General features: G+C 37.8%; 1 protein-coding gene across 26 annotated transcripts in view; it reads left to right on the forward strand.

Moving 5' to 3' along the window:
- The window catches only part of FER (FER tyrosine kinase), a 475,696-nt gene that overhangs the window by 370,169 nt on the left and 79,339 nt on the right, over window positions 1-26,188 (forward strand). For all 26 annotated transcript variants that reach the window (XR_011381954.1, XR_011381952.1, XR_011381953.1 and 23 more), the window contains one exon: window positions 8,034-8,157. Coding sequence is in view for 23 of the 26 variants with exons in the window: in XM_051853925.2 (XP_051709885.1) it covers window positions 8,034-8,157 (124 nt within the window). In the remaining 3 variants the exon portion in view is untranslated. The remainder of the gene's footprint in view (window positions 1-8,033; window positions 8,158-26,188) is intronic.

A 26,188-nucleotide genomic window follows, 5' to 3' on the forward strand; every position in this document is an offset into this window, starting at 1 on the left:
TTGCCAGAGTGTCTTGGCTTTCCATGCCTGAAATACTCTCATGGGCTTTTCAGCCAGATCCGAATGCCTTTAGGGCTGATTCTGAGGCCAGAGTGCTGTTTAGGACATCCGCCATTCTATGAGTCTGCTGAGTATCTCGCTTCCCATGTTGGATCACTCTCCCCTTTATTTACTCTATCGGTTAGTATTAGCAGGTACTAGACTTGTTTATGTGCTCCCTTTGACTCTTAGTCCTTTCATTATGATCAATTGTGAACTGAAATTGATCACTTGGACTGGTGAGATGGCATTGGTACATGCCACCTTGATGGGATTAAATTGGAGTCCCCTGGTATGTTTCTAACTGTACCATTTGGGGCAAGTCAGCTTGAGCATGTCCCAAATTGTACATCTCTTCCCTCTCTTATTCCCACTCTTATCCAGCTTCCATTTTAAGAATAAAAAATAATACTATAAGAACTGAGGCAAACAACGTACAATGAAAAGAGGAATATTGGTTAACAGATGATGCACTGACAGGAGTCATTTCAACAAAGGAACTATTTATTTACTCAGTATATAGGATACTGAGTAATATTTTATTTATTTTTTGACAGGCAGAGTTAGACAGTGAGAGAGAGAGACAGAGAGAAAGGCCTTCCTTCCTTTGGTTCACCCCCAGATGACCGCTACAGCTGGCATGCTGTGCCGATCCGAAGCCAGGAGCCAGGTGCTTCCTCCTGGTCTCCCATGCAGGTGCAGGGGCCCAAGGACTTGGGCCATCCCCCACTGCCTTCCTGGGCCACAGCAGAGAGCTGGACTGGAAGAGGAGCAACTGGGGACAGAACCCAGCGCACCAACTGGGACAAGAACCCCGGGTGCTAGCACCGCAGGCGGAGGATTAGCCAAGTGGTCAGCAAGCTTGCAACTTTTTTTCTGTAAAGAGCCAGATAGGAAACTATTTAGGCCTTTCAGGTTGTGCAGTCTGTCTCACAATTGTGCCATTGTCACATGTAAGCCTCAATATGTAAAGGAATGTATATGAATTTATTTCCAATAAAACTTTATTGACAAAACATTCAAAGGGCTGGATTTTCCCCAGACACTCACCCTAGAATCTCAACAATACCACCAAAATGACTGCCTTGTAAGTCAAGTCAAGTCAGTTCCCTCGTCTATGATGTCGAAGGCTGCAGCAGATTTCCTCTGTAGTCCCTCCTGCAAATGTTCAGGTTGACTGTGGCATCTCTCAGAGCAGTTCACAATCTGGCAAGATTAAAGCTGTGGCACCTTGAACCAACATGTTAAAAGTACCGTGAAATGTACTTCATTTCATAGAACTGTTATTGCAACTGCCACTGGGTTATGTTCTCACAGAGCACACGCAATAGAAAATTACAAAAGGTTCCTACTCCTCTGCAGTATAAGCAGTCCGTGGTCATTAGGAACCTTGTCTATAAAGAACCAAGCCATGGACTACGAGCCCAGATTGGGAAACCTACACACTCAGTTCTGCATTTAGTCTAGCTGAGTTCTGTTCCTTAGGCAGCAGGCTGTTGAGCAAGTGCTTCCTTAAAAAAGAAGAAAGTTGGCTCAAGAAAGTTAGTATTCATCTATTCTTCTGGCCATTCTCAATTTTTCCTCATCTTTCCCCACAAACTGACCCATTTCTGGATTGTTACTGAGACTTCTCTTCAGATAAATAGATTCAGCCTATTTCTGTGCATAGTTCTGCGTGTACGCTGTCTTCACCTTAACAGCCAGAGCTCCTCTCCCTTCCTGTACAGTCCGTCTCATAAATACATCTCCACGTGGCAGCTGCCCTCTCCCTGCCTCACTGTTTGCATTGGTCCCTTGCTCTCCAGGAACTTGTTGGACTTATAGTGTCTGATGGTGTAAAGTCTGTTCTGTGTTTCAGAGTGTAACTGGAGTCTGCATTCATTGTGCTTATCATGTAGATCACCCCCACTTCATTTTGATGAGCTGGCTAACAGCCATAATCATTATCACTGCTGGTTAAAGAACAAAACTTTGCTTAAACATAATAATTCTGAAAAATGACATAAAGGGAGCCTCCAAAAAGCTCTCTATAATTTAGTATTTGCTTCGAATACTGTCCTGTTTAAATGTGTAATTTATCACAGCTAAACCAAACCTCACAAAAAACAACTTGATATCCTAAAAACAAGGGTAATGAATTATACATTTTCTATATCACAGGGGACCAGTATCTCTTAATTTAATATGAAGTTACATGAAAATGAAGTCTCTCTATAATTCAATAACAAGAAGTCATTAGTGATATTGCCCTGATGTTCATTTTCTCTAATTACAAGTCAATACATTAATACTCTTGTTTACATAATTTCCCTGAGTTTCTGTTTGGTGGGATAAGTTCCTCAGAGCCCCATTAATGCTGAAAGAACAGGTAAGATCCAATTTCCATAGCACAGGAGTAATGGAAATCTTTGGTAAGGAGCTGTTGAAAATAATAGCCTTCTATCGTCTTATTAAAATTTGTCTGCAGACAGTAATAAGCACTTCTATTTATTGAGTTCCTTACATGTTCCAGACACTTAATATTTATTATCTTTTTAATTCCTCAAAATAACCTTCTGATATAGATATTGTTTTCATTAGATGTCTTTGAGTTGCAAGAATAGGTTTTATAGAAGGTTATAGAAGTTCTAGAGATTTTGTTAGTTCACTTAATTGAAAAATCTAGAGGGAGGTCATGCTTCAGGCAGTATGTGATCCAGTGGCTCAAACATGTCACCCAAGGCTAGTCTCTTCTTTCCATGAAAATATAGGATGCTGTCAATCCTGTGTTACTATGTGCTGCCTTATTTATTTCTAGTTGCAATTCTTTCCGATTGTGTTTCTCAAAAAAACAAAAACAAAAACAAAAACAAAACAAAACAAAAAAAACACCCAGCATTACTCTTGTCTCTCTGTGGCTTAAATTAAGCTATGTGCCTATCCCTGCATCAGTCAAAAAGTAGGAAGTGAACTTCACTGACTGGGTTAAGCCAATTTAGGACCACCCATGTTGTTGAGGCTGAGGTTAATACCTTCCACATGAGAGAGCAGCAGTCCCCTAAAGGAAACTGGGGTGAGGATATGCAGAAAACAACCAGTCCCTACTCCAAGTCTTTCAGTTTTTCTGCAAAATAACTTCAGTAACAGGAAGTTTTATTTATTATGTGTACTATATACTAGGCACTTGCTTAGTTCAACAGATACATTTTAGACCTCAAAACTATCTGTAGACAAATGGCATTAATCTCCATTTTATAGAATTAAAGAAAGATAAGAAAAATCACCCAAGGCCACATGGTTAATCAGATATAGGTTGATCCGGTTTCAGTATTTATGCTCTTCCTACCATATCATGTTATCTCCATAGAAAACCAACAGTTGTCTATTTAAAGCATATTAATGGTGCTGGTGTTGTCACGTAGCAGGTTAACCTGATGCCTGTGACTCCAGCATCTCATATGCCAGTTCATGTCCTGGCTGCTCCACTTCCTTTCCAGATCCCTGCTAATGTGCCTGGGAGGCAGCAGACGATGGCTCAAGTGCTTGGGCCCCTGCCACCCACATGGGAGACCCAGGAAGAATCTTCCTGACTCATAGTTTCAGCCTGGCCCTGCCCTAGTTTTGTGGCCATCTGGGCAGCAGATCAGAGATTTTTTTTTTCTATTTTCCCCCTCTCTCTGTTTCTCCCTCATCTATAACTCTACCTTTCAAATAAATAAATAAATTTTTAAAAAACTTTTTAAAAGCCTATTAAATATTATCCTAGAAATTTATCATTGTTTGTAGAATTCTAAAATGTAATCTATCCTGTTTCGGCCTAATGTGTGTAATACTCACATAGAAATAAGCTTTGTTAAGACAGACTTACAAAAGGGGAGTTATTTGTTATGCACACTTTGAGAACCAAAATCCTTCTGCAGTGGTCAGCTAGGGTAGTGTATACTGTATGCATACACTGTATGCATGTGTGTGTGTGTGTGTGTGTGTGTATATGTATGTGTATGTGTATATATACACACGCACACAGATAAGTACATGTATGCAGCCATACATGCACACACACATACATAAAGTAGAGCACTTCAGAAATTTTACAGAACATGAAATTAACAACTTTATTTTTGGTGCAAAACTTGGAAGTTCATGTGTAAATTTTTAAATGAGGCAGGAAGAACCTAAACCTCTCACAAGAGATGATACAGATAATCAGTCACACCTGAAACCTGCATTTATCACCTAAGTGTTTTATTGTAACCTTAAAAGCCTTTTTGATATGTAAATCTTTTGTGCTCCTTTTTGTAAACAACTGGTCATGTTTAGATACTACTGGATTTGTTCAATAAATGAGCCTTGATCAGGAAAAAAAAAATTTTTTTTAAGGGGGGGGGGGTGGGTCCTGCCTTCTGAAGTAACCCTGCACTGAATAAGTACTGAAGACGGCGTCTTCCGGCCACTCTCCAGTTCACTTCATGTGAAGATCAAGTATTGTGCCTGTTGGGGAACAGTTCTGGCCCAATCTTCATTATTTTTAGGGTATTCTAAATAGTCCCATTCTCTACCCCTGGGGCATTTACTTCTTGCTTTAAAATAATGCATGCAATTGGATAAGGCTCAGTGCTGAATTATAATATATAATTCTATATATTTACTGAATATCTTCCTTCCCTCTAGTTTTCTGCAAGAAGCTAACTAGGCCTATGCAATGGTACACCACTGCTCCTTTACTTAAGATCACTATGCCTATGGCTTGAATAACTACTAATTGGGAATAAATTAAATTTTTTTCTATAATGAATGATTTTCAGCAAGAAATTTTTCAGAGGTAGAAATATTGTTCAGATTGTTCTATATCTGATTAACCATGTGGCCTTGGGTAATCAGCAGTCTCCTTTATCTTTGGCTGTGTCACAGTATTTAGAAAAGGTTGTTTGTAGCTCTAACTGGTGCTTTATTGACTTGACATCACTTTTCACTGCATTTTCGATGGTATTTATGGGTTGTCTGTTTAATAATATATTTTTAATTTTACCAGTATTTAATAATTTTTTAAATAACAATTAAATAATTTGTTAACAATTACTTAACAAGAAAAGAACAATTCTCTTCAAGTCTGAGGTGGTGGACAGGGAATGCAAAGAGGATTATATGAAGAAATAAATCTGAAAACAGCAGGAGACAGTTGAAAAAGTGCTGAATATGAGCTAACTTTGGAAAGAAATAATATCATGAGTCTATAGAAGAACACTGCTGCTTTTAAATCAAATTACATTTGAGTTATTCCATAGCTTAAACACAATGTTATGTGGTTTCAAGAGTGCGCTTTTTCTAAAACAGGCTAACGTATCCCTAGCAAAAGGATTAATGTGTGAATATTGGTCCAAGTAATATCTTTCATTTTTTTATTTATTGCTTTTCATATTTGAGAGGCAGATAGAAAGAGAAAGAGACAGAAATCTTCCATCTTCTAGTTCACTCTCCAAATGTCTGTAACAGCTAAGGAGCCTTGAACTCAAATCCAGGACTCCCAGCTGGGAGGCAGAAACCCAAGTACTCACGTCTCCAGGGTATGCATCAGCAGAAAGCTGGATTGGACCTGGATCCAGGACTCAAGCCTAGGCACCCCCATATAGTATGTGGGTACCCCAGTGTGGTATTTTAACCACTGTGCCAAATTCCTGCCCCTCAAATAGTATCTTGAACTAAGTTATTTCAGGTCCATTTTAAGTAAGCAGCTTTGGTAACTGTTAATGTTGATAAATAAGTGGTTACTTTTGCTATTATTGATATTATGTGTTTTATTCAGATTTTAAGTTTAACTTGATAGAAACTGTTGTAGTAATCATCTTAGTAATGTAATACATGTGGTATTATCTTAAAAAGAACTGAGGCAAGTTGTTTGGCATAATGGGTTTATATTTAAATCATATAACTTATTGATTTTATAAATGATCCAACTAAATTTGTATAATGCTTGATTTGTGTGAATAAGAGAAAACATTTTGAAAAGCAAACACTTAAAGGATAGCCAAGCAGGCATTTATTTTCTTGCTACTCTCACTAAAGAAAAAACCAGTAACACATCACCTCTATAACTTTACTGTTTAAGGAACCTACATTCCTAATGAAGATGGAAAAAAAAAATTCAAGAAATGGCAATTTAAAATGATAATCCCTCTGGTAGAATTCTAGTTTAACATCTGAGGGAAGTAGGAATGATTATTTTTAGAGACCACATCTTGTAATATATGAGGGTACTTCAAAAAGTTATGCAAAAATGTACATTGTAGTTTACTTCTGCTTTTTCTGCAATCTTTCTGAAGCATCCTAAGACTTTAGTGTTTTTTTTTTACAGTGCAAAAGACTGTTAACCAATTTTTTTAAAAACTAATCAAGCCATAAATTCTAATGCCACGTTAAGAAGGAGGGCAAAATTTAAGGCTGCATCACTATTCAGGATGGTAGTCACTGTGGCTCTTGAGCTCTTGAAATCTGTTACTACTTCTAAAAAAAACAAATTTTAAGTTTTATTTAATTTTAGTTGATAGACTTAAAATAAGTTCTTGATTCGGTTGTTGGGAGATTTTAAGCATGTTTGGAAAAACTTAAGTATTTAAATCTATTTTTCCAACTGTAAGGTTTATGAAATATAAATACAGATAAAATATTTCAGATGAAAATTTGCATCAAGGTTGGTGAGTGCTTCCTCTCTCTCTCTCTCTCTCTCGCTCTCTGCCTTTCAAATGAATAAATAAATATTTAAACAGGAAAAAGAAAACTTGAGATCCCGTTAAGTGTAAAATAAATATATTTCAGACAATATAATAGTGTCTCAACTGTAATTTACATATTAATACAAATACATGTTGATATTATAATATTTTAGAGACACTGGAATATGAAAATATTGACATCAGTATCACCTTTAAATTGTTTTTAAAAAATTTTGAGAGGTAGAGAGTGAGAGAACGAAATAGACCAACAGAACTCGACAGAACTCCCATCTACTGGTTCACTCCCCAGATACACACAGTGGCTGGGGTGGGCCAGAACAAGGAACTCAATACAGATCTCCCACATGGGTGGTGGGAACCCAACTACCTGAGCCGTCATTGCTGCCTCCAAGGGTCCACACTGGCAAGAAACTGAATTTGGGAGTGGAGATGGGACTTGAACCTGAGCATCTTAACTACTAAGCCAAATGCCTGCCCCTCATCTTTTTAATAAACTTTTTAAAATGTAGCTATTAGTAAATGCTACATTTCTATTTAGCTCTAGTTATGTGAGTATTTTTCTTGGCCACTGACAGTTTGAGAAGTTTTTCTGCAACACCACTGGAATTCCTCTAAAGCACAGGAGTGCAGTCTGGGTCAGTGACTAAATCTCATTAGAATCATAGCTTTTTTTTTTTTCCTCGACACTGTTATCAGTGATGCTGGTGTATAGTCTTAATTTTTAAGCAGTCATGGAATCATATAACCAATCCAATATCTTACTTTTTGAACAACTCATAATAATTAGTCTTCGGTTTAGTATCAGAGAAAATCAAATCCTTTAGGAAATTTTAATGAAGCAACTTGGTGAAAAATGGAAACAAAGGAAAACCTGATTTTGAATATGTATTCTTATGTCTTGGGTGATATACAGTGTAAGGTACTTTCAGTTTTTCAGTTTTTACAAATTGTATTCATTTGAGATTCAGACACACACACACGCAGAGAAAGAGAGAGAGTGCTCCCATCTGCTGGTTTATTCCCCAGAGCCCACATTGGCAAAGGTTGTTGAGCAGGGGAGGAAAAGCTACACTGAAAGTATGTAAAACTATTTCTAGAAGAGTCTGTGGTATCTGCGCTTCGGTATCTGTTCTGTTTCTGTGTTCTTTTACCCTCACTCAAAACAAAGTGGGTGAAAGCATGGCTGAATGTGTAATGCTTTCTATTCTGTCAGGTATCCCTAAGAGATGACAAATGTGACTTCCTCATCATTTTGTTTCCCTGTTTTGTCTGAAATTCTTCCAGGAGGTGACTTCCTCTCCTTTCTGAGAAAGAAGAAGGATGAATTAAAACTGAAACAGTTAGTGAAATTTTCATTAGATGCTGCTTCTGGTATGCTGTATTTGGAGAGTAAGAACTGTATACACAGGTAAGGAAAACATTTTTAAAGCAATTTCCAGTTTTATTAATAGAATGCTATAAAACTGGTCTATTTACTACAGTTCTTGAATTGAATCTTTTCTAATTACTCTGCATATTTTGTGTGAAAGCATTCTTTGCTAGTTATTTATATTGTTTACAGAAACACCTGTTTTCCTCTTGTTTGAGGTGAGTGGCTCTTGGATTAAAATTGTGGCTTATGTTTCATATGTAGCCCAGCAGTGGCATATATTTTAAAATAGATTTCAGTGAAGGTGCTATTTTTCCTAAAATGACGATGACAACTACTAATTAAAATTTGTTTTGTTATGGTCATGAATACCAGAATAAGATAACATAGAATGCACCACAATTTAGTACTACAAGAAACTATGGCCGTAAAGTCAAGCAAGTTTTTTTCATATGTTGCCTATTCCCATTTTCGAAAGAAACTATGGATATTGTCATGGAAAAGCATGATAGAAAACCATAATTCATGACACTGAATTTGATCAAGGGCAAAAGACTCTAGCCTACTGCTTATTCCAGTGAAGATTTTGGAAAATTGTCTTTAATTGTATGTGGTGGCCTGGCCTTAATGCTTTATGAATTGTGATGCTCATTGCTTGTAGTTAAAAATGTTCTTTACTGCTAAATGTCAAAATTTACTATTGTTGAAAAATTCTTGTCAGATCCTAAATATGGCTAAGTGTACACAAATGGAGCACTGATGCTGTTTTTATTCAATGAAAAGAGTGCATAATGCCATTTGGTGTGGAGCAGGGTTCATGGTCAGAATGTGCTGCTGTAGACATCATCCAAGGTGATTTCATTGTTGAAGTGTACGTTTCTCTGGGGTGTCTCACTTAACATTCTAGTGAGGTTGTATAATGTATAATTACAGCAAAGCAAAGTTGCCTTCTCCTTGACTATACATTTACTTGATCTCAGTGAATATTTTGACTTAATTTCCCCCCAAAATATTGCTTAGTATTAAGTTTTATTCTTGGATTAAAATTGTGGCTTATGTTTCATATGTAGTCCAGCAGTGGCATATATTTTAAAACAGATTTCAGTGAAGGTATATTTTTCCTAAAATGAAGATAACTAAAGCCAAGCCACTACCATTGCATTTCTGTTTTACTTTCTATGAATAATATCAAATAACTTTATATGAGTGTTTTAAAATCATTGATTTTTCAATGAGAATTGTATGATTTTAAATTCCATTAGAGGTAAATACTTTTTGTTCAAAATGGTAGTAGAGAGTTTTGGTGTTTCCTTAGAGAAAATCTGTAATTTTGATTGCTGAGATGCTGGCATGCTTCCAGTACCAAATTTTACATCAAATCCTCTATGGTAGTTATTTATTAGTTATTTATTTTCTTATTTATTTTCTCAATTTTTTAAAACCATAATCTGTTAACTCTACCTTTCAAATAAATAAATCTTTTTTAAAAAGACAATCTGTAATGTTAAAACCACAGTGTATACACATTTTTGAAACTATCTTTGATTTTGTCAGTTACCAGTGATATTCTTCAATTTCTGGTGCATTGCAGTTGAGGAAACCATCATTTATATTTCTTGCTACTTCTGCAGTGATCACTTTCTTTGTTATGCATGATTCTTTTCGAAGTGCCAGTATCATCGACTTGAAACCATTCTAGATTATACATGCAGTTAGCTTTTTAAATTCTGTCCCTCTCTCCAAATCATATTATCTGCTGTACTATTATTTCTCCATTTTACTTTTTAAGAGTTTTCGTGCATTCACAGGGTCTTGGAAGCCAACTCTTACTTGACCACATATGCTAGCAGGTTGTGCATAGTTCAGTACCATTTGCCTGCTAGGAAGGTTTCTCAGTGAACACCTTGAACAGTGTCACTGTGAGCAGATTTGACAAATAGGTTTCAGCAGTTGTGCCAAAATTCATTGATTGGTAGTGGCTACCTGTAGCATGTGTTGAGAAGGATTCCAACATCAGCTACCAAGAGTCTAATGATCCATTAGCCACATCGGCCAGGGAATTGATGAGCATTAACAATTTATCATCCCAGACGTAGAGTTTCTTCTTTTTGTCTTTATCTTCATGAATATTTCCTTGTTTTTGAAATACTTGATATTATTTTTCCTTATGAACCATAATATAGCAACAATATATTTTTCTGTAATCACTTCTCTTGAATTATTCTAAACTATATGCTGTCTTATTTCCATTAATCATGAGTAATATATAAGTAATGGAATATTATGTTGTTTCTGGCCAGCGTGCTTTTAATTGTCAAATTTACATAAGTACTCTTTTGAATAAATTAATTTTTTGTATTAATTTTACTACCACATTGTATTGAGAAAATAATCATTGTTTTTGTTGATTGTGCTATAGAACCTTGTTCCTATGTGACAATTTGGGGCAACTCATTCGTGGGAAGTAATAATTGCAATGGAATTTTGCTTTATTTATAATTGAAGCTTATTAATGAGATTTTTTTCTCAATAAATATCAAATGGAAAAAATACAGGGCCAAGTGTTTGAAAGCCTACCAGTTAGGATGCCAGGGAGGATGCCCACATCGCGTATCAGATTACCTGAGTTCAAGTCCTTCTCTGCTCCTGCTAGTGCACACCATGGAAGGCAGCAGGTGATGGCTGAAATAATTAGGTCGCTGCCAACCACTAGAGAGTCCTGGCCTGAGTTCCCGGCTCTTGGTTTCTACCCAGCCCAGCTCCAGCCCTTGCAGACATTTTGAGACCAAGCTAGCAGATGGGAGCACTTTATCTCTCTCTCTCTCTCTCGCCACAAATAAATAAATACTTAAATATATGTGTGTGTATGTGTGTGTGGGGGGGGGGGTTGCATTTATATTACAAAATACTTACTAAAGTAAAAGTTTTCCTCCATTGAAAAATTTCTAATAGGTATTTCAAAAATTAACATAATGTAATACAGAATTGAAAGTTTCCTTTAGCTTTTCAGATATTGAGCAAAGGCACTAAGACCCATTTTTGACATCCCAATATTGCTGAAATAAGTGCATATTTATGGATTGCAAAATTTATGCCCAAGAAAATCCAAGCAAAAGTTTAAGTATATTTTTAACTTTATCCAAAAAAATTTTATCCTGTTTATTGCTTGGAAGTCACTGGAGCCCAATACTTGACAGTATCTCTAGTTGCTTCTCCACAAAATAATATTTTAACTTTAGGGGAGAACATTTTCTTTCTTTAGATTTGTTTTATTGTTTTGATTACTTTGAGAAGGGATAACAATGTTTCATTTCAGGAAAACAAGTCTGGCAGCTATAAAATGGAAAGAAATAATTGCATTAAGAAATGACCTACATTTAGAAAATGTTCTGGTTGTCATTTTCATTTAACTTCCAGGAGAATTCTCTTGATATTATGTTTCTTATTGAAACTATTTCTGTTTATGGCTTGAAAGTTACTGGATATTTTGTATTTTTGTTTCATCAACAGTGGTTGATTTATAATTAATCTGTAGGCCAATGTGAAGTTTTCTTTTCTTCTTGTTTTTTATATGACTTCTTAAAGTATGCTGATAAAATTTGCGGTATGCTTACTTACAATGGTATATTATATTGTTAAATGTCATTTCATATTAATAGAATATTAAACTTGATTAATCTTAAAGTGTTTTAAGTGGATTGAAATGTTAGATTTAAATGGTAAAGAAAGTTAGTAAGATTTATTTTTATTTAGATTTTTTTAAGAGATGGTTTCCTGCCATTGACCTTTGGTATTGAAGGAAAGTATAAAAGGCAGTACGCTGTTTATTGCTGTGTTCTAGAGCTTAAGACCATAGGGGCCATTTCTTCATTTCATGATATTCTGTATAACTGTCAATACCAGAAGAGGTAGAATAAATATCTCTGTTTCTAAATTTAAATCTCATGCTGTTGCCTATTCTTGTTTTGTTTCTGTACCACAATAGTGTTTTTGTTGTGGAGTAGGTTAACAACCCTATACATTGAAATATATCAGACCACATTTATTTAACTATTCAGTAAGGGTTTTGCTTATCATTGAGAACAGTGATTTTTCTCATCTGGCTAGTGTGTGCCAGAAGGATACAGAATGAAAATCATGGTCCCCTCCTTCAGTGAACAAAACAGAATAAAATAAAGCAAAGAGAGAATGTGTACAAAATTCTTGAGGAATGATATCAAGACTGTCTTAAATGACCCATCAGAGGGTGGCTGTGGGGGAATAATCTGGGAAAGCTTGAAGAGGATACTGTTTGAGTGACACATGATGAGCGGGTGTGTCTTTGAATAAAAGGAACTATTCCTGCTGAAGAAAAGCTAAAAGCAAACTTCACAGGCTTTGCATGAGAGAACAGGCTTAATCGTGGAACTTCAGGGAGTCCAGTATCATCTGGATGGAAAATCCAAAGGAGCTGGGGCTGAGGCCAGTAAACAGGATTATTTCCAACAAGAGCCGAGTGCACCAGTTAATTTGGCTTTGCTAAGGCACTATATATCTAGAGTATTTTAATAATATTTAAATGGTATGATTGTAATTTTAACTGGAAAAATAATTTGAACATTCACAAAACTCTGAAAAATGTATAATCCTGTGAAAATGTGTAAGTATGGAATCAATTTAATGTTCTGAATTTCATTGAGCAGCTAATTTAGGAGAACTGGGATTATTACCCAGAAAGGAATAATGTTACATTTCATTTCTGTTTTGTAGAAGGAGATTGCCCCTTCAACTGATTACTGACCATGCTTAGGCATCTGTACATTTTTAAGATAAATGTAAGATGCTGCTTATATCTTAATTTTGATTTCATATTTTATGAAGCTAAAGATTTTGTATGATATTGACCATTTGTATTCTTCCCAATGATCTTACAGATTTTTCTCTCTATTTTTAATTGTAATTACCTAACATCTGAGCTTTTTGTAAGCCTTGAATGCATTAAAAATTGTGTTAATATATCTTTTAAATGGTAAGAGAAAGATAAACAATATAAAATAAATATTAAAAAAATAACAAATATTCTTTGACATTTTGAACCCTTAAAGGAAGGCATCTTAAGATTACTTGAAGCCGGCGCCGCAGCTCAGTAGGCTAATCCTCTGCCTTGCGGTGCCAGCACACCGGGTTCTAGTCCCAGTCGGGACACCAGATTCTGTCCCGGTTGCCCCTCTTCCAGGCCAGCTCTCTGCTGTGGCCCGGGAGTGCAGTGGAGGATGGCCCAAGTGCTTGGGCCCTGCACCCGCATGGGAGACCAGGAGAAGCACCTGGCTCCTGCCTTCAGATAGGCGCGGTGCGCCGGCCGCAGCGCACCGGCCGCAGTGGCCATTGGAGGGTGAACCAACGGCAAAGGAAGACCTTTCTCTCTGTCTCTCTCTCTCATTGTCCACCTACCTGCCAAAAAAAAAAAAAAAAAATTACTTGAAGTAACTGAGTCCCAGGGAGATTAATTGAGGGTCACCTAGACAGTGTCACTGCTAGATATCAGATGTGCAGATGTGCTCACTTCATCCTGATATGCTCCCTCTCATGCCAGCATCAGCATCCCCCCCGATCTCATCCAGCTGCTAGTACAAGTTGAGTATTCCTTACCTGAAATGCATGAGACCAGAAGTGTCTCAGAGCTGGAGTATCTTAATCAAGATCGTTGTAGAGGGGGTGGTACATCTAAGATGTGAATCTCAGCTCTCTGCTTCCAGAGCCCACACACTGAATCACTGCACTAGACTCCACTGCCTGCCCTGCCCTAATAAAGGCGTTGCCCGACCAATGAGGAGACTCAGAGCGGAAGGCCTGATTGTACTAAGCGTGATGGCTTGGTTTTCATTTTATGTTGAACTCTTTGTGATCCTGGGTAAAAGCAGAAGACACTGCTGGGATCTATAAAACGTAAATGTAGCTAGAAATACTAAGGTTTTTTTGTTGTATTTTTAAAAGATGTATTCATTTGTTTGTTGGAGGAGCAGAGTGACAGAGAGAGGAGAGACAAAGAGAGATCTTCCATCCACTGGTTTACTCTTCCAAGTGACTTCAATGGCCAGGGCTGAACTAGGCCAAAGCCAGAAGCCCCGAGCTTCATCTGGGTCTCCCATGTAAGTGGCAGAGGCCCAGGCACTTGGGCCATCCTCTGCTGCCATACCAGGCACATTAGCAGGGAGCTGCACTGGAAATGGACCAGCTGAGACTCAAGCAAGTACTCTGATATGGGACACTGTTGTCACAAGTGGTGGGTTAACCCACTGTGCCACAATGCCAGTCCTTTTTGTTTTAAGAACAGTTGTTAAAATTCAGCAGCATTTTATTATTGCTTCTCCATTTAATGAGAGCTTGAAAATTTATTTTATATCATTGTTATACATTATTGTTTAGATACCCCCTCCTGCTGTATCTGTTAATTAAAAACACAAGATTAGCATAAGGATATGATAATCTATTAGCTGATTAACTGATAACTGATTTTTTATTCCAACATTGATTATAATTCTGAATATAGTAATGTTTTATTTTTATTTTTAGCTTCTAAACCAATTTTGGGACAATATGGAGAGGACAACTTGATAATTTTAAATGTGTCAAAAATATACAGTTCTTCTCTGGCTTAGCCTATTTTGTATAGTGTGATTATCATATAAAAGATAACACAAAAACACCTATATAAAATTATATATCCTGCTACTTTATTCAGTGTCAGAAAGTTTCCATCATTTTAATTAAGACATTTCACTCTCAAGTCACATGTATATTTCCAGGCATGAAAAAGAGGCCTTCTTTTATATTCGATTCAATAACATGTTGGCTTTGGCTGATATGCCAGAGTTTTCTTGCTTCTACTTTAGAAAACACAATGAGGCAATTGGGGTAAAGGGTTTGCTGTTTGATTCACAGTTACTGGCAGGAAAGATGCGGCATATGTAAGGTGCTGTTGAGGAGTTCAGGGCAGTGCAGTGAGCCACACAAGTCCTTGGGGGTGAGTGGTGGGAAGGGAAAGCAGGGAGTAGGAGCACACCAGAGCTATCTCATGGTATTGTTAGGGCTGCTGTTGCCTTAGGAAATGGTAGAAGGGAAGACTGGCCTGTTCTTCCTGCTCTTCAGTATTCCTGACTTCAGTCAATTAGATTGAGTAAATTTGGGATTCAGAGGGTAAAAAAAGTGATGTTTTACATTAAGAATGACAAATGCTTAGTTACCATTTTTCTCTTAGGGCTTCATTATAGAAACTGTTTAGACTAACTTAAACAGTAAGGGAATTATTATGAGGAAATGGGATTGCCTTACAGAACTCCGGGAGAGCAGGTCCACCAGCCTTGGGGCTCCTTGGAACTAGGAACTGTGAAGCAGCCAGGGACCAAGGCAGCACTGCATTCTGTTTTTTCATGTGTCCACTGGGCTTTCATTATTTCTTCTTGTTGAACTGCTATTCCATTTCTCTCTCATTATTTTTTTATGATTTTATTTATTTATTTGAAAAGCAGAGTTAGAGAAGGAGAGAGAGAGAGAGAGAGAGAGAGAGAGAGAGAGAGATATCTTCCATCTGCTGATTCAGTTCCCAAATGGCTGGAACAACCAGGGTTGGGCCAGGCCAAAGCCAGGAACCAGGAGCCAGGAGCTTCTTCCGGGTCTCCCAAGTGTGTGGCCAGTTCCCAAGGACTTGGTCCAATCTCTGGTGCTTTCCCAAGCACATTAGCAAGAAAGTGGATTGAAAGTGGAGCAGCTGGTACTCAAACCAGCACCCATATGGGATGCTGTGCTGTAGACAGTGGCCTAACTCAGTGCGCCACAGCACCAGCCTCTTCTCTCGTTCTAAAGCTCAAAGTTCTACCACATTCGCAGAGGACCCCCACATGACACTTGTGTTAATATAACCTTTTAGGCCCAGCATCTATAGCCAATTAGTCTTTAAATTCAAACTTCAAATCCTTGGTAGGAAGAATTGATTGACCCAGCTACAGTAAGTGTCCACTTCCCATTTCAAACAATAACAAAGCTAGACGGGAAAGAGCCTCAGAGTTACTGCATATAGAGCTAGCGTAGAGAATCTCTGTGTGCAAGGAGTAGTTCTCAGAGAATGCGCTGTGCACTAAGGAGCTTCCCAATAGATGGCTATCCTGCACTCTGAGTGCTCCTTGTTTGCCGAATGCATTCATTATCTCATTTAATCCTCATATGTGTAAAAGGTTGACACTACTTATCTTAATTTTACAATAGAAAAAAATTGAGCTACAAAAGAGCAATTTGTCCACTGTCATATACAGCGGGTAAGAGGAAGAGTCAAGCCTGTACTGAGCTTTCAACAAAGAGTGTGAAACAGTAAAAACTTTCAACCAAGTGTTACTTACGTTTCCAATTTCTTCCTATTTGAAGATATGGTCAACCATGTAGATATTCTCTCTTATGAAGCAAACCTTAAAACTATTTAATTAATGCTATTTAAAGAAAGCCTCATTAAGGGGATAAGAGAAAATTTTATAAATCTCATCTACATATTTTCTTGGATGTCTCATGGTATGGGTATGCAGCTGGTCCATGGCATCTCCTTCAACCATTTTTTTGGTGTTTAAGATTTATTTATCTGTAAGGGAGAGAGAGAGAGAGAGATCTTCCATCCAGTGTTTCACTCTCCAAATGGCCACAATGGCTGGGGCTGGGCTGGGTCTCCCACTGTGGGTGCAGGGATTCAAGGACTTGGGCCATCTTCCCCTGTTTCCTCAGGCACATTAGTGGAGAGCTTAGCTGGAAGTGAAGCAGCCAGGACTTGAACCTGGAGCCCATATAGGGTGCAAGTCTTGCAGGCAGCAGCTTAACCTGCTGTGCCACAAAGCTGCTCCTTAATCCTGGTTTGTAACAGCTCATTACAAGAGGTAGGATTTCAAGCTCAGAAAAGTGGACTTGGGCTCACAATTATCCTAGAGATTTGGTTGACTATTGGTTGAGTTTAGGTTCTCAAGTCAAAAATGGTAAATTTGGTTTGTCGCTCCCCCTCTTCGTGGAGGAACGACACAGGACCCTGCGCTGTTCTTTCGTCTGCTCGGCCCTCCCCGGGTTTGCTGCTGGTTCTTCCCGGGTTGGCTACTGTCCCTTCCACCTCCGTGGAAGGGCAGTTCCCCCTGGCCACATTCCCCACTTCCGCAGGGGAGCGGCACACCGCCGGCTCTCTGGGGGCTGCACAGGTGTTCCCCTTAGATGTTCCCTTAGATGTTCCTGGTGCATGCCGTCTCTCTCCTCCTTTATAGTCCTCCTCCGCCAATCCTAACTCGGCTGCCCACACGCCGAGTACGCTGCTCTCCAATCAGGAGCAAGTCCTACAGTTTATTGGTTGAACTGGAGGCAGCTGTGCGGAAGCTGTTTACTTCTCTCCCAGCGCCATATTGTGGGAGAGCAGATGCATAGAATAAGTCTTAATTCCAGTAACTCAGTCCAGTCCGGATTGCTCCCCACATGGTTGATGGAAATTCTGGCCTGTGGAGGATCTATCAAGATCTGGATGACTGAACTCAAGCCTACCCTGCCTACCCTGCCCTTGGTCCTTCAGTTCAGAATCAGAGCAATCAACATATGGAACTAAGAACTCTGGCCTGTGCCATTTACTGGGCATGGGTTCATTTCAGTAATTGTAAGGATCGCTGCTGGGTTTTCTTTCTGCCAAGTAACTGTTTCTAAGTGTTATTTATCCTTCATTTTATAAAACATGAAAGTTGTATGAGACGGCCTTTTCATTCATCACGAGTCCAGACTGTTTCCCTCAACATCACCAGCTCCGACACCCAGGGGCCTCATATTTCTAGAGCCATGTAGCAGCTTCAACATCCATCAGGGTTAAGACCACAGACTTGGAGCTAGAATGTTCTGTGTGTGAATCCTGGCTCCGCAGTGTATTAGCTATGTGACTTCAGGCCCCTATCACTTCCATCCCGACCTCAGCATTCCCTATAACATTGACCCTGCTTTATTTTTTTGTCACAGTCTTTGCTATCATCTCATGTTTATTTATATAGTATTTATCTTTGTGTAACCATGTGTATATATGTGGCATATGTTTACACACAAAAGTCAAGTGCTGATTTACTTTTTGTTGCCTGTCTCCCCCAACCAGAACGTAAACTTGATGAGGACATTATTTTGTTAGTTACTCAGTCCTCCATACAAAAACCAGTATCAGCATCTAGTTGGTGTTCGCTAAAAATCTGTTGAATGAATGAGTGAATCAAGTTACTTACCGTGCTCCTGTTTCTCCTGAAATAAAACAAAGCTAATAATATTTATTCTAACACACTGTATTTGGTTAGATAAGGCTACGTAAGTAGGAAAGAAACATCTCAAGACTGTCCACTAGAGAATATCCTTATGGCACTTCAGAGTATCACAGCGTAGCAGAAAAAGATCACACATGTCCATAGCATTTCAAGATTAGATCATGTTGCCTGTTTTGCCAAAGATGCAGAAACTTTCCAGAACAAGATGTCCACATAAAACAAATAGAGGATATCTCAGTTCACATTACCATGGTTCCAGGACTTTCTATGCTCACACTGTGTGTGCCTGTGGCATCTTCCTGCAACACTGGAGTGGAGTCCACACCACCATTCAGCAAGTGCATCTGTGTTATGTTACTGAATGTGATGTTTTAAACAGAGCTCCACTGGCCCTTCTGCCAAACTCAGTTGTCTCCAAGGTCACATTCTCACTTGGGAGAAAGCAAAGTTAAGGCCTAGATGTCTCTAGGCAATTTCTATCTTATCTCCAGCACATTTCTTCACAGTTAACTTCCCACTCTCATTACGCTTTTAGCTAAGTGTCACCAATACCAACTAAGCTTGGACCAAACCATCTTCTGTGTACGGTGGCTGCAGTGGTGAATGAAACAAAGCTGGGGGAAATGGATAATAAGTATATTAAAAATTTAATAAATATAAAATATTCCTCACACACACACACATATATATAAGTGATATGTAGGAAAATAGAATAGGAATCAAATGGTGGATCAATCAATTTTGTATAAGATAATAAGAGAATACCCAAAAGAGATAGAGGAGGCAGCCATGTTAATTGGATCTGAGTGCAGGAGGCCTTCTTAGCAGTGAGTATAGCAGGGGCAAAAGGCACTGAGACAGGGACATCTAAGTGTTTCCAAACGAGGCCAAGAGACAGAAACCAGGGTGAGTTATTAGGTGGTCAAATCACAGAGGTCTTATAAACCATTGAAAGAGCTGGAGTCTTCAGACTGTGTGAGGTGGGGCCATTGAGGCCTGACTTGATCTGTCCCAGGTTTTTGAAGAATCAGTGGGAATTCTGTTTCAAAAATAGACTGAAAGGGCCACCTACAGAGCAAGAAAACTAATTAGAGGGCTCTTGTGATAATATAAATGTGAGATAGTGGGAGCTGTACCAGATGGTAGTGACAGAAAGCGCTAGCAGTGGTTGCTTTCTGGGTATGTGTTGAAGGTAGAGCCATCAGGATTTGCTGATATGTTAGATGCAGCATATAAGAGAAAGGGGGCATGAGAGGTGATTTCACTTTCTTACAGAGTCTTCCCTACTTAGTCTTAATATATCACTTTCCTCAAAAGTCGGGTGAATAGAAGACATCCTCCAATATTTTGTTTTTATGTCATTCAAGTAACTGTAACATAATTCTTCAAATAAAATAAGTGGAAACCATAACTTGTAGTTTTATTTTTACTGGGGAGCCTACTGTGTGTTGAATATTGGTGCTGGTGATATAGTCATGAGCAAGATAAACAGAGTAGCACTTACTCTGGCATTCTTTTTTTGTCACTCTAACTTTACAGTTCTTGTAATGGGACAAAGTGACCTTGAAATAGATTGCACTCAGGGTTTTATCTCCAGCTTTTTGCATTTAAATAGGGCATATATTGCCCAAATAAGTTGCAAATCTTGAACAAGTATGCTTGTAAATAGTATCCTAGTTCATAGACCCACTGACTTAGAAAGGCAAGTGCCAGAACACAGTCTTTTCTGGTAAAGCATGTGCACTTCAGAAAAAGAAAGAAAAGCAAAATTGAATGAATGCGTGATTTCATGAAATCGAGGGTCATGCCCCCCCGCCCCCGGGATATCAGATTTTATGAACACAAATACTTATTTACTACATAGTGTGGCTAATTTATAATAACAAATCATACTTAATTATTGGAGAGTTAGTGTCATCTGTAGAACTAAGGTGATATGAAAGAGGAGGTCATTCACTATTATTGTATTTAGTATGCAAAAGGCCATTCCCTTCAAAGGTAAGATTGTATACTACACAATAAAATGACTTCTGTTATAATATGTGCTAAATTCTTTTATAAAATAAGAGAGACTAGTTAGAGACTAGTTAGTTTGTGGTCTGGGTGCTTATTTTTACTTTTTATGGACATATTTTTATTGCTATGGAAAAAAAATTTGAGACTTTTGTATTCTTGAATTGATCTTTTAATGCTGTACTTCTTTTTTGTACAATGTTATTTGGGTTTTTTTGGAGAGGAAGTAGGGCAAATTTTTTTTGTTAGCATTTTTCAGTGAGTATTTTTCATATAGTAAAATGACTGGTAAATTAATGAATAAATAAAGTACGTCCAAAGTGTTGTTTAATTGAGTGATTAGTCTTTCTAGAAAAATAATTACAAGTTGTTCTGTCCATGAATGTTAATCTTCCATTTTCACTTTTCATTGATTAATTTCTTTATAATTCATAAAAGAAGGGAGATGTATATAAGCATGCAAATTCTGACAGTCCATATTCTTTTTCTGTCATGAGTTAGTATAAAGACTTTGAGACGCTTTAGCCATTTTTCAAATTGTTTGAATAAGATAATTCCTAAATTTATGTGTGGCAATGGCAGTGATCTTTTCAGAATACTGTCATCCTCCAAGGACCAGAGAAGGTCCTTGTTTGAATGCATTTTTCTCCCAGCAGTGATTGTTTATTTATTACTCTGTCTTATCTCAAACAATGGTTGGGGCTTTAAAAAGCAGCGGTGGCTTATAACATGCCAGAAAGTATTCATTTTTAACATGTACTTTGTCATAATTGGTAGTAAGCAACCAAGGTACTGTTAGGTACTGGAGTTCTGGAGTGTTGGGAGGTATGGATATTTAACCTCTTTGTCCCTCACCTGGCATCTTCCCACTTGCTGTGCTAGCACAGTTGCTGGGTACTTAGCTCCTTGCTGTTTAGGACAGAAAGCATGTAACAAGTAACTTTAACCCCACTGAGTAATGTTTCTTCCTTCATTCTTAAGATTCTCCTTTTGTCTCTTTAAAATTAAGCTTCAACTTACTTATATAAATTAATGAAGAAATACAATTAAATAATTGTATCTGTTACTTAAGATGTTTAAAAACACCAGGCAGGACATAACCATATAGTGTAATAAACAAATAAGCTATAAAATTTTGTAGAATCAAAGGAGAACCTGGTGGGAATATTATTTAGGAATTTGCCTTCTTTCTTAATCATATTTTCTAATCATATTGTGCCATGTTCCTTGAGTACATACCATGTGGAGGAAAAAATGATCATTTTCATATCAGATTTATTCTTAAGTACATGTATTAGTAGAAACAGATTATTGGGATTTCTGTATGCCTTTTACAACAGACACATTATCTCACTTGGTGAAATGTCTAAGTTTTTTCATATCTTCTAAAGCCTTTCTATGTCCCACAGATAATGAATGCCTTCTATTGTGAAGGGTCCTCTTCAGACACCTCCCCTAATCTCAGAGAAATTGACAGCAGTAAGTTAAAGCTTAAAAAAAAAAAAAAAAAACCTTGATAGCTTAAAAAACAGTGCATTGGGAGAGGAGAGTAAATAAGAAACAAAGATAGATTTCTGAAAGAATTTTATAATAGGAAGAAAAAAGATGGCACACAGCAGTGTAAGTTTTAAAAGCCATGAACAAATATTGGGATACTTTATTGCATTTCTTGTATATGATCAACTTCATTAAAAACAAACTTTACTTTTAACTGTGTTTAACAGAACGTTGCCCCCCGCCCCAGCTGCATGCACACAGTATTAAAGTATATTTCATCTGCTTATTTCATAGTCACCCTGGTCTTAAAAGGCAGTCACATCGCAGCTGCTCTAAATGTTAGTTCAATTGAAAGCATTCAGTGTGTCCTTCAGCAGTTTCTGTTTGGGCCTCTGGTAGGTGCTGGGGATCAAATGCTGAGCAAGTCAAATGGAGTGTCTGTCCTCAGGTGCCCACATCTAGTGAGTGAGAGTCACAGGAACAGATATTCATACAAAAGAGCATTTTAAGTAGGATACGACCATATCAGGAAGCCCTGAAGAACTGACATGTGAACTCAAAGAAGCACCCAAGGGAAGGCAGAAGTAAGGAAGGGATTAATGAGGAGAGAGAGGGGTATGGTGGTGCAAAATACAATGACCTTTCAAGGCAGTGAAGGGAAACCAAATAAGACTGAGATGAGTTTTTACTCAAGATGCCACAAGGAGGTAGGAGGGACCAGGCCCTGTGAACGTAGGCCAGGTGTAAGGGCACAATCTGGACCCTAGGAGCTATGGAAAGCCATTGGAAGATATTTCAATAGGAAAGATCAGATTGAAGTTTTCCATACAGATCTCTCTGGGCTAGGTATTATGGAGAACAGGACTATAGGAAGGATGGATATCAAGGAGGGAAGCCACCATTGAAGTATCTTCACGTCACTGGGTTGTGCTGCTAGATAATAGGATTTGATTCATTCAGGAAACTGTGGAAGAGTAGCATGATTTTTGGCGGCAGTGGTGGTGGTGGTGGTATTGTTATCATGGGCAGAAAATTAAGAGTTTTAACTGTAATGTGGACGTGCTGAATCTGAAGTAGCTGTAAAATATTTGTGAGCCATTGTGTAGGCAGGCGAGCGTTTAGACCTGGAAATAAAGGGAAGGACCTAACCTGGAGATCACAGTGTGAAAATTAGGAAGAAAAATGAGTGAAAAAATAGATGAATGAAGCATTGAGGCTTGGAATTAATCAGTGAATCAATGAAAAATATTTGGGGTTGGGAAACAGAAGAATCCACGACTTTCTGAACTCTACATGTGTTTGAAAATTCATTCAGTTTTGCCTCAAGACTTGCAAAATAAGGAAACAATTTCAAAAATTACTTTGAATTTATGAGAATAGTACCCAGTGTTTGTCATTTCGAATACTGTTAATCCAACTTGACAGAAAAATAACTCTGGAATAATGTTTGTTTATATAACTTATTAAGAAACCACTTTAATGTTAAAGTGCTTCCTTTAAAATATTAAATTATATCAGCATGGATAACTTTATAGTTCTGCAAATAACAATGACAACTGGGAAACAAAAAAGAAAAATATGTTTTTATTGTACCCAGAAAATTCTGTAATTCCATCTTAACAAACTATCAGTAGTAAAAAGAAATTTGTAAAAAAACAACATTCGTAGAGAGAAACCTATTTGGAAATTTTTCTTCAAGAAGAACTATCTGGTTTTTCTTTCTTGCTGTCTGATCAGAACAACTGCTGGCAACATTTGGAGTAAGGTGACTGTGAAAGCCTTACCTGGTGTTTTTGTGCCCTATTAGTTTTCTTGCCCTTCTAATAGGAGAGAGAGATTAGCTTTTCCCCTCCAGTATCTTTATTAAGCCCTTGTTTTGGAGCTGAGTCAGATCCATCTTAGAAGCACTGCTTGAAAGGAGTTGTCCAGTGCATAAGGCCCCTGCAGTGGTATCGGTGCATGTTCTTACTGAGCTTCACCGTGACGCTTTGTGGGTGTCCTGATGAGAAGAGCAAACTGGTTTCTCTCTGCTCTAGCACATGCCCTGCCCGTCTCAGTAGGGTGGAACCCTTCACACCTTCCCAGAAAGCTGTGCTCTCTGGATCCATCTGCCTGTCTTTCCTGATCCATCTCCCTGTCCAGCTGTCTTTGCCAGCACAAAGTTGCTCATAGTCTAGAATCCCCTGTATTTTGAGAAGAGGTATTATAAGCTCTCATCATTGGCAAATTTAGAACAAGTCTGATGATGCCAGAATATCATGCTTGTCCTCCACAATCATTCAACTAAATAGTGTGGAGCTAAAAATCTGGCAGGTGGTGAGGTTGGAGGGGTGGTGATGGGAAGCTTTTTAAGTTTTGCTGGAATAAAAGCTGACTTCCTCCTCCCTGATTTTCATCTACCTTAAGACCTCTGCCTAGCGATGACTTGGGGACGACAGAATTCCTCAGTTAAGCAGGAGGAAAGGGTATAAAGAAGGTGTGTGTTGTGTTGTAGATACCTACTCAAATATATCTTGTTTTTTTTTTATTTTTTATTTTTGAAAAGCAATGGAATAAGAAATAGGATGTTTCAGAAACCTTTTTATATTACAAGATGAAAAGGTCTGGGAACCACTACTTTGAAAAAGTGTCTGTTGAAGAAGATTCTGTTTTCACCTCCTGACAACACAAATTTACTTAAATTTTGCATTTGAAGCCCTTCTCTTTGAGCTGCTCAGTTCTTCTGAAGTTGTTGCAATGGTGTTGCTTTATATGGGGCTACTGCAAAAAGTTTGTGGAAATGGAATTAAAAGAAATTTGTTTTGGTTCAAAAAAGTTTGAAATCCATGCATGTAAGGAGTCTTCAAAAATTTATGGAAAATATGTACTTGAAAAAACTAAAAGCTATACATGGATTTCAAAATGCTTCAGACCCAAGTAAACTTGTGTTTTGATTCCATTTTCTTTTTTTTTTTAACTTTTATTTAATGAATATAAATTTCCAAAGTACAGAATATGGATTACAATGGCTTCCCCCCCATAACGTCCCTCCCACCCGCAACCCTCCCCTTTCCTACTCCCTCTCCCCTTCCATTCACATCAATATTCATTTTCGTTCCTCTTTATAGATTCCATTTTCTGTGAGCTTTTGAAGTAACCCCACATGTGCACGCCTGCACAGCACAAGCTGGGAGCACCTTGAGGGTGGACTCATGTTTGATGCATGTGTGATACTGTCCCCATTACATGGCACAGTACCTGGCGCATAGTAGAACTGAGTACGCATGCATGAAAGAATTGAAGGGAGATTAAATATTAGGAATATAAGCAGCACAGAATACGCTTGACCTTTATAAATTATATAAATCAGTGAAAAAAGGATTTTTCCTTAATTTGTTCCAAAGAACATACACTCAAAATGTTATATAATGCTAAATTATTTAATATGCAAGAGAAAAGCCATGGAAAATGAGTAACAGATGAAAAAAAGATATAGAAATAAGAAAATGTAAAGTCTGAGTGTAAGAATGGCTTTTCCAGGTTATCCCTTATGCTTTCCCTGGTAATAATGGTTGTTGCCAAAGTGACGTTCTTATAGTTGCAAGTCTGTTGTTTGTCCACACAGTACAGTGTATATAAGCACTTCCTGACCACTGCATTTATGGCCCTCACTCCAGTGTACAAGGACTTGTCATAGGATTGATTAAATCTGTTCATAAGCCATGTCTTTTATAACTCACCGTGAATGAAAATGGGTGATCGTGACATACCTGAGGGCTGTTTCCTATAACTAATTCATTTCTTTTAAGGTTCTCAATACCTATCAGTTATTACTGTTTCATTTATCATTCTTGAATGTTGTAATATTGCAATGTTTGAATAGACAGAAGTAAACTGAATTACAATAAAAGTATTTAATAAAGATATTAAAGTGAGAGGGACTGCTTTCCTCATATTTCATATGCTAATACATTTCATTGCTTTTAAGGATATCTATAAAAATGCATGAGAGATTTTAACTTGAAACTTTCAAGGATGATGATTAGACAAAATTAGATGAGCCTTTGGTCTACCTGTTTTTTTTTTTTTTTTCCCCAGGGCCAAATATTTCATCTATTTCCGTGATTTTGGTCTCCAGCTGGGCCACTACAGTGCTATGAAAGCATCTGTAGAGAATGTAAATAAATGAAGCATGGCTGTGTTCCAATAAAACTTTATTTCCAAAAAAAAAAAAAAAAGCAGATAGGATTTGGATCATGGACTATGTTTTGCTGACACATGCTCTAAAGTGAGAG

The sequence above is a fragment of the Oryctolagus cuniculus genome, chromosome 14 (genome assembly GCF_964237555.1).
Source record: "Oryctolagus cuniculus chromosome 14, mOryCun1.1, whole genome shotgun sequence".
Taxonomy (NCBI): Eukaryota; Metazoa; Chordata; class Mammalia; order Lagomorpha; family Leporidae; genus Oryctolagus; species Oryctolagus cuniculus.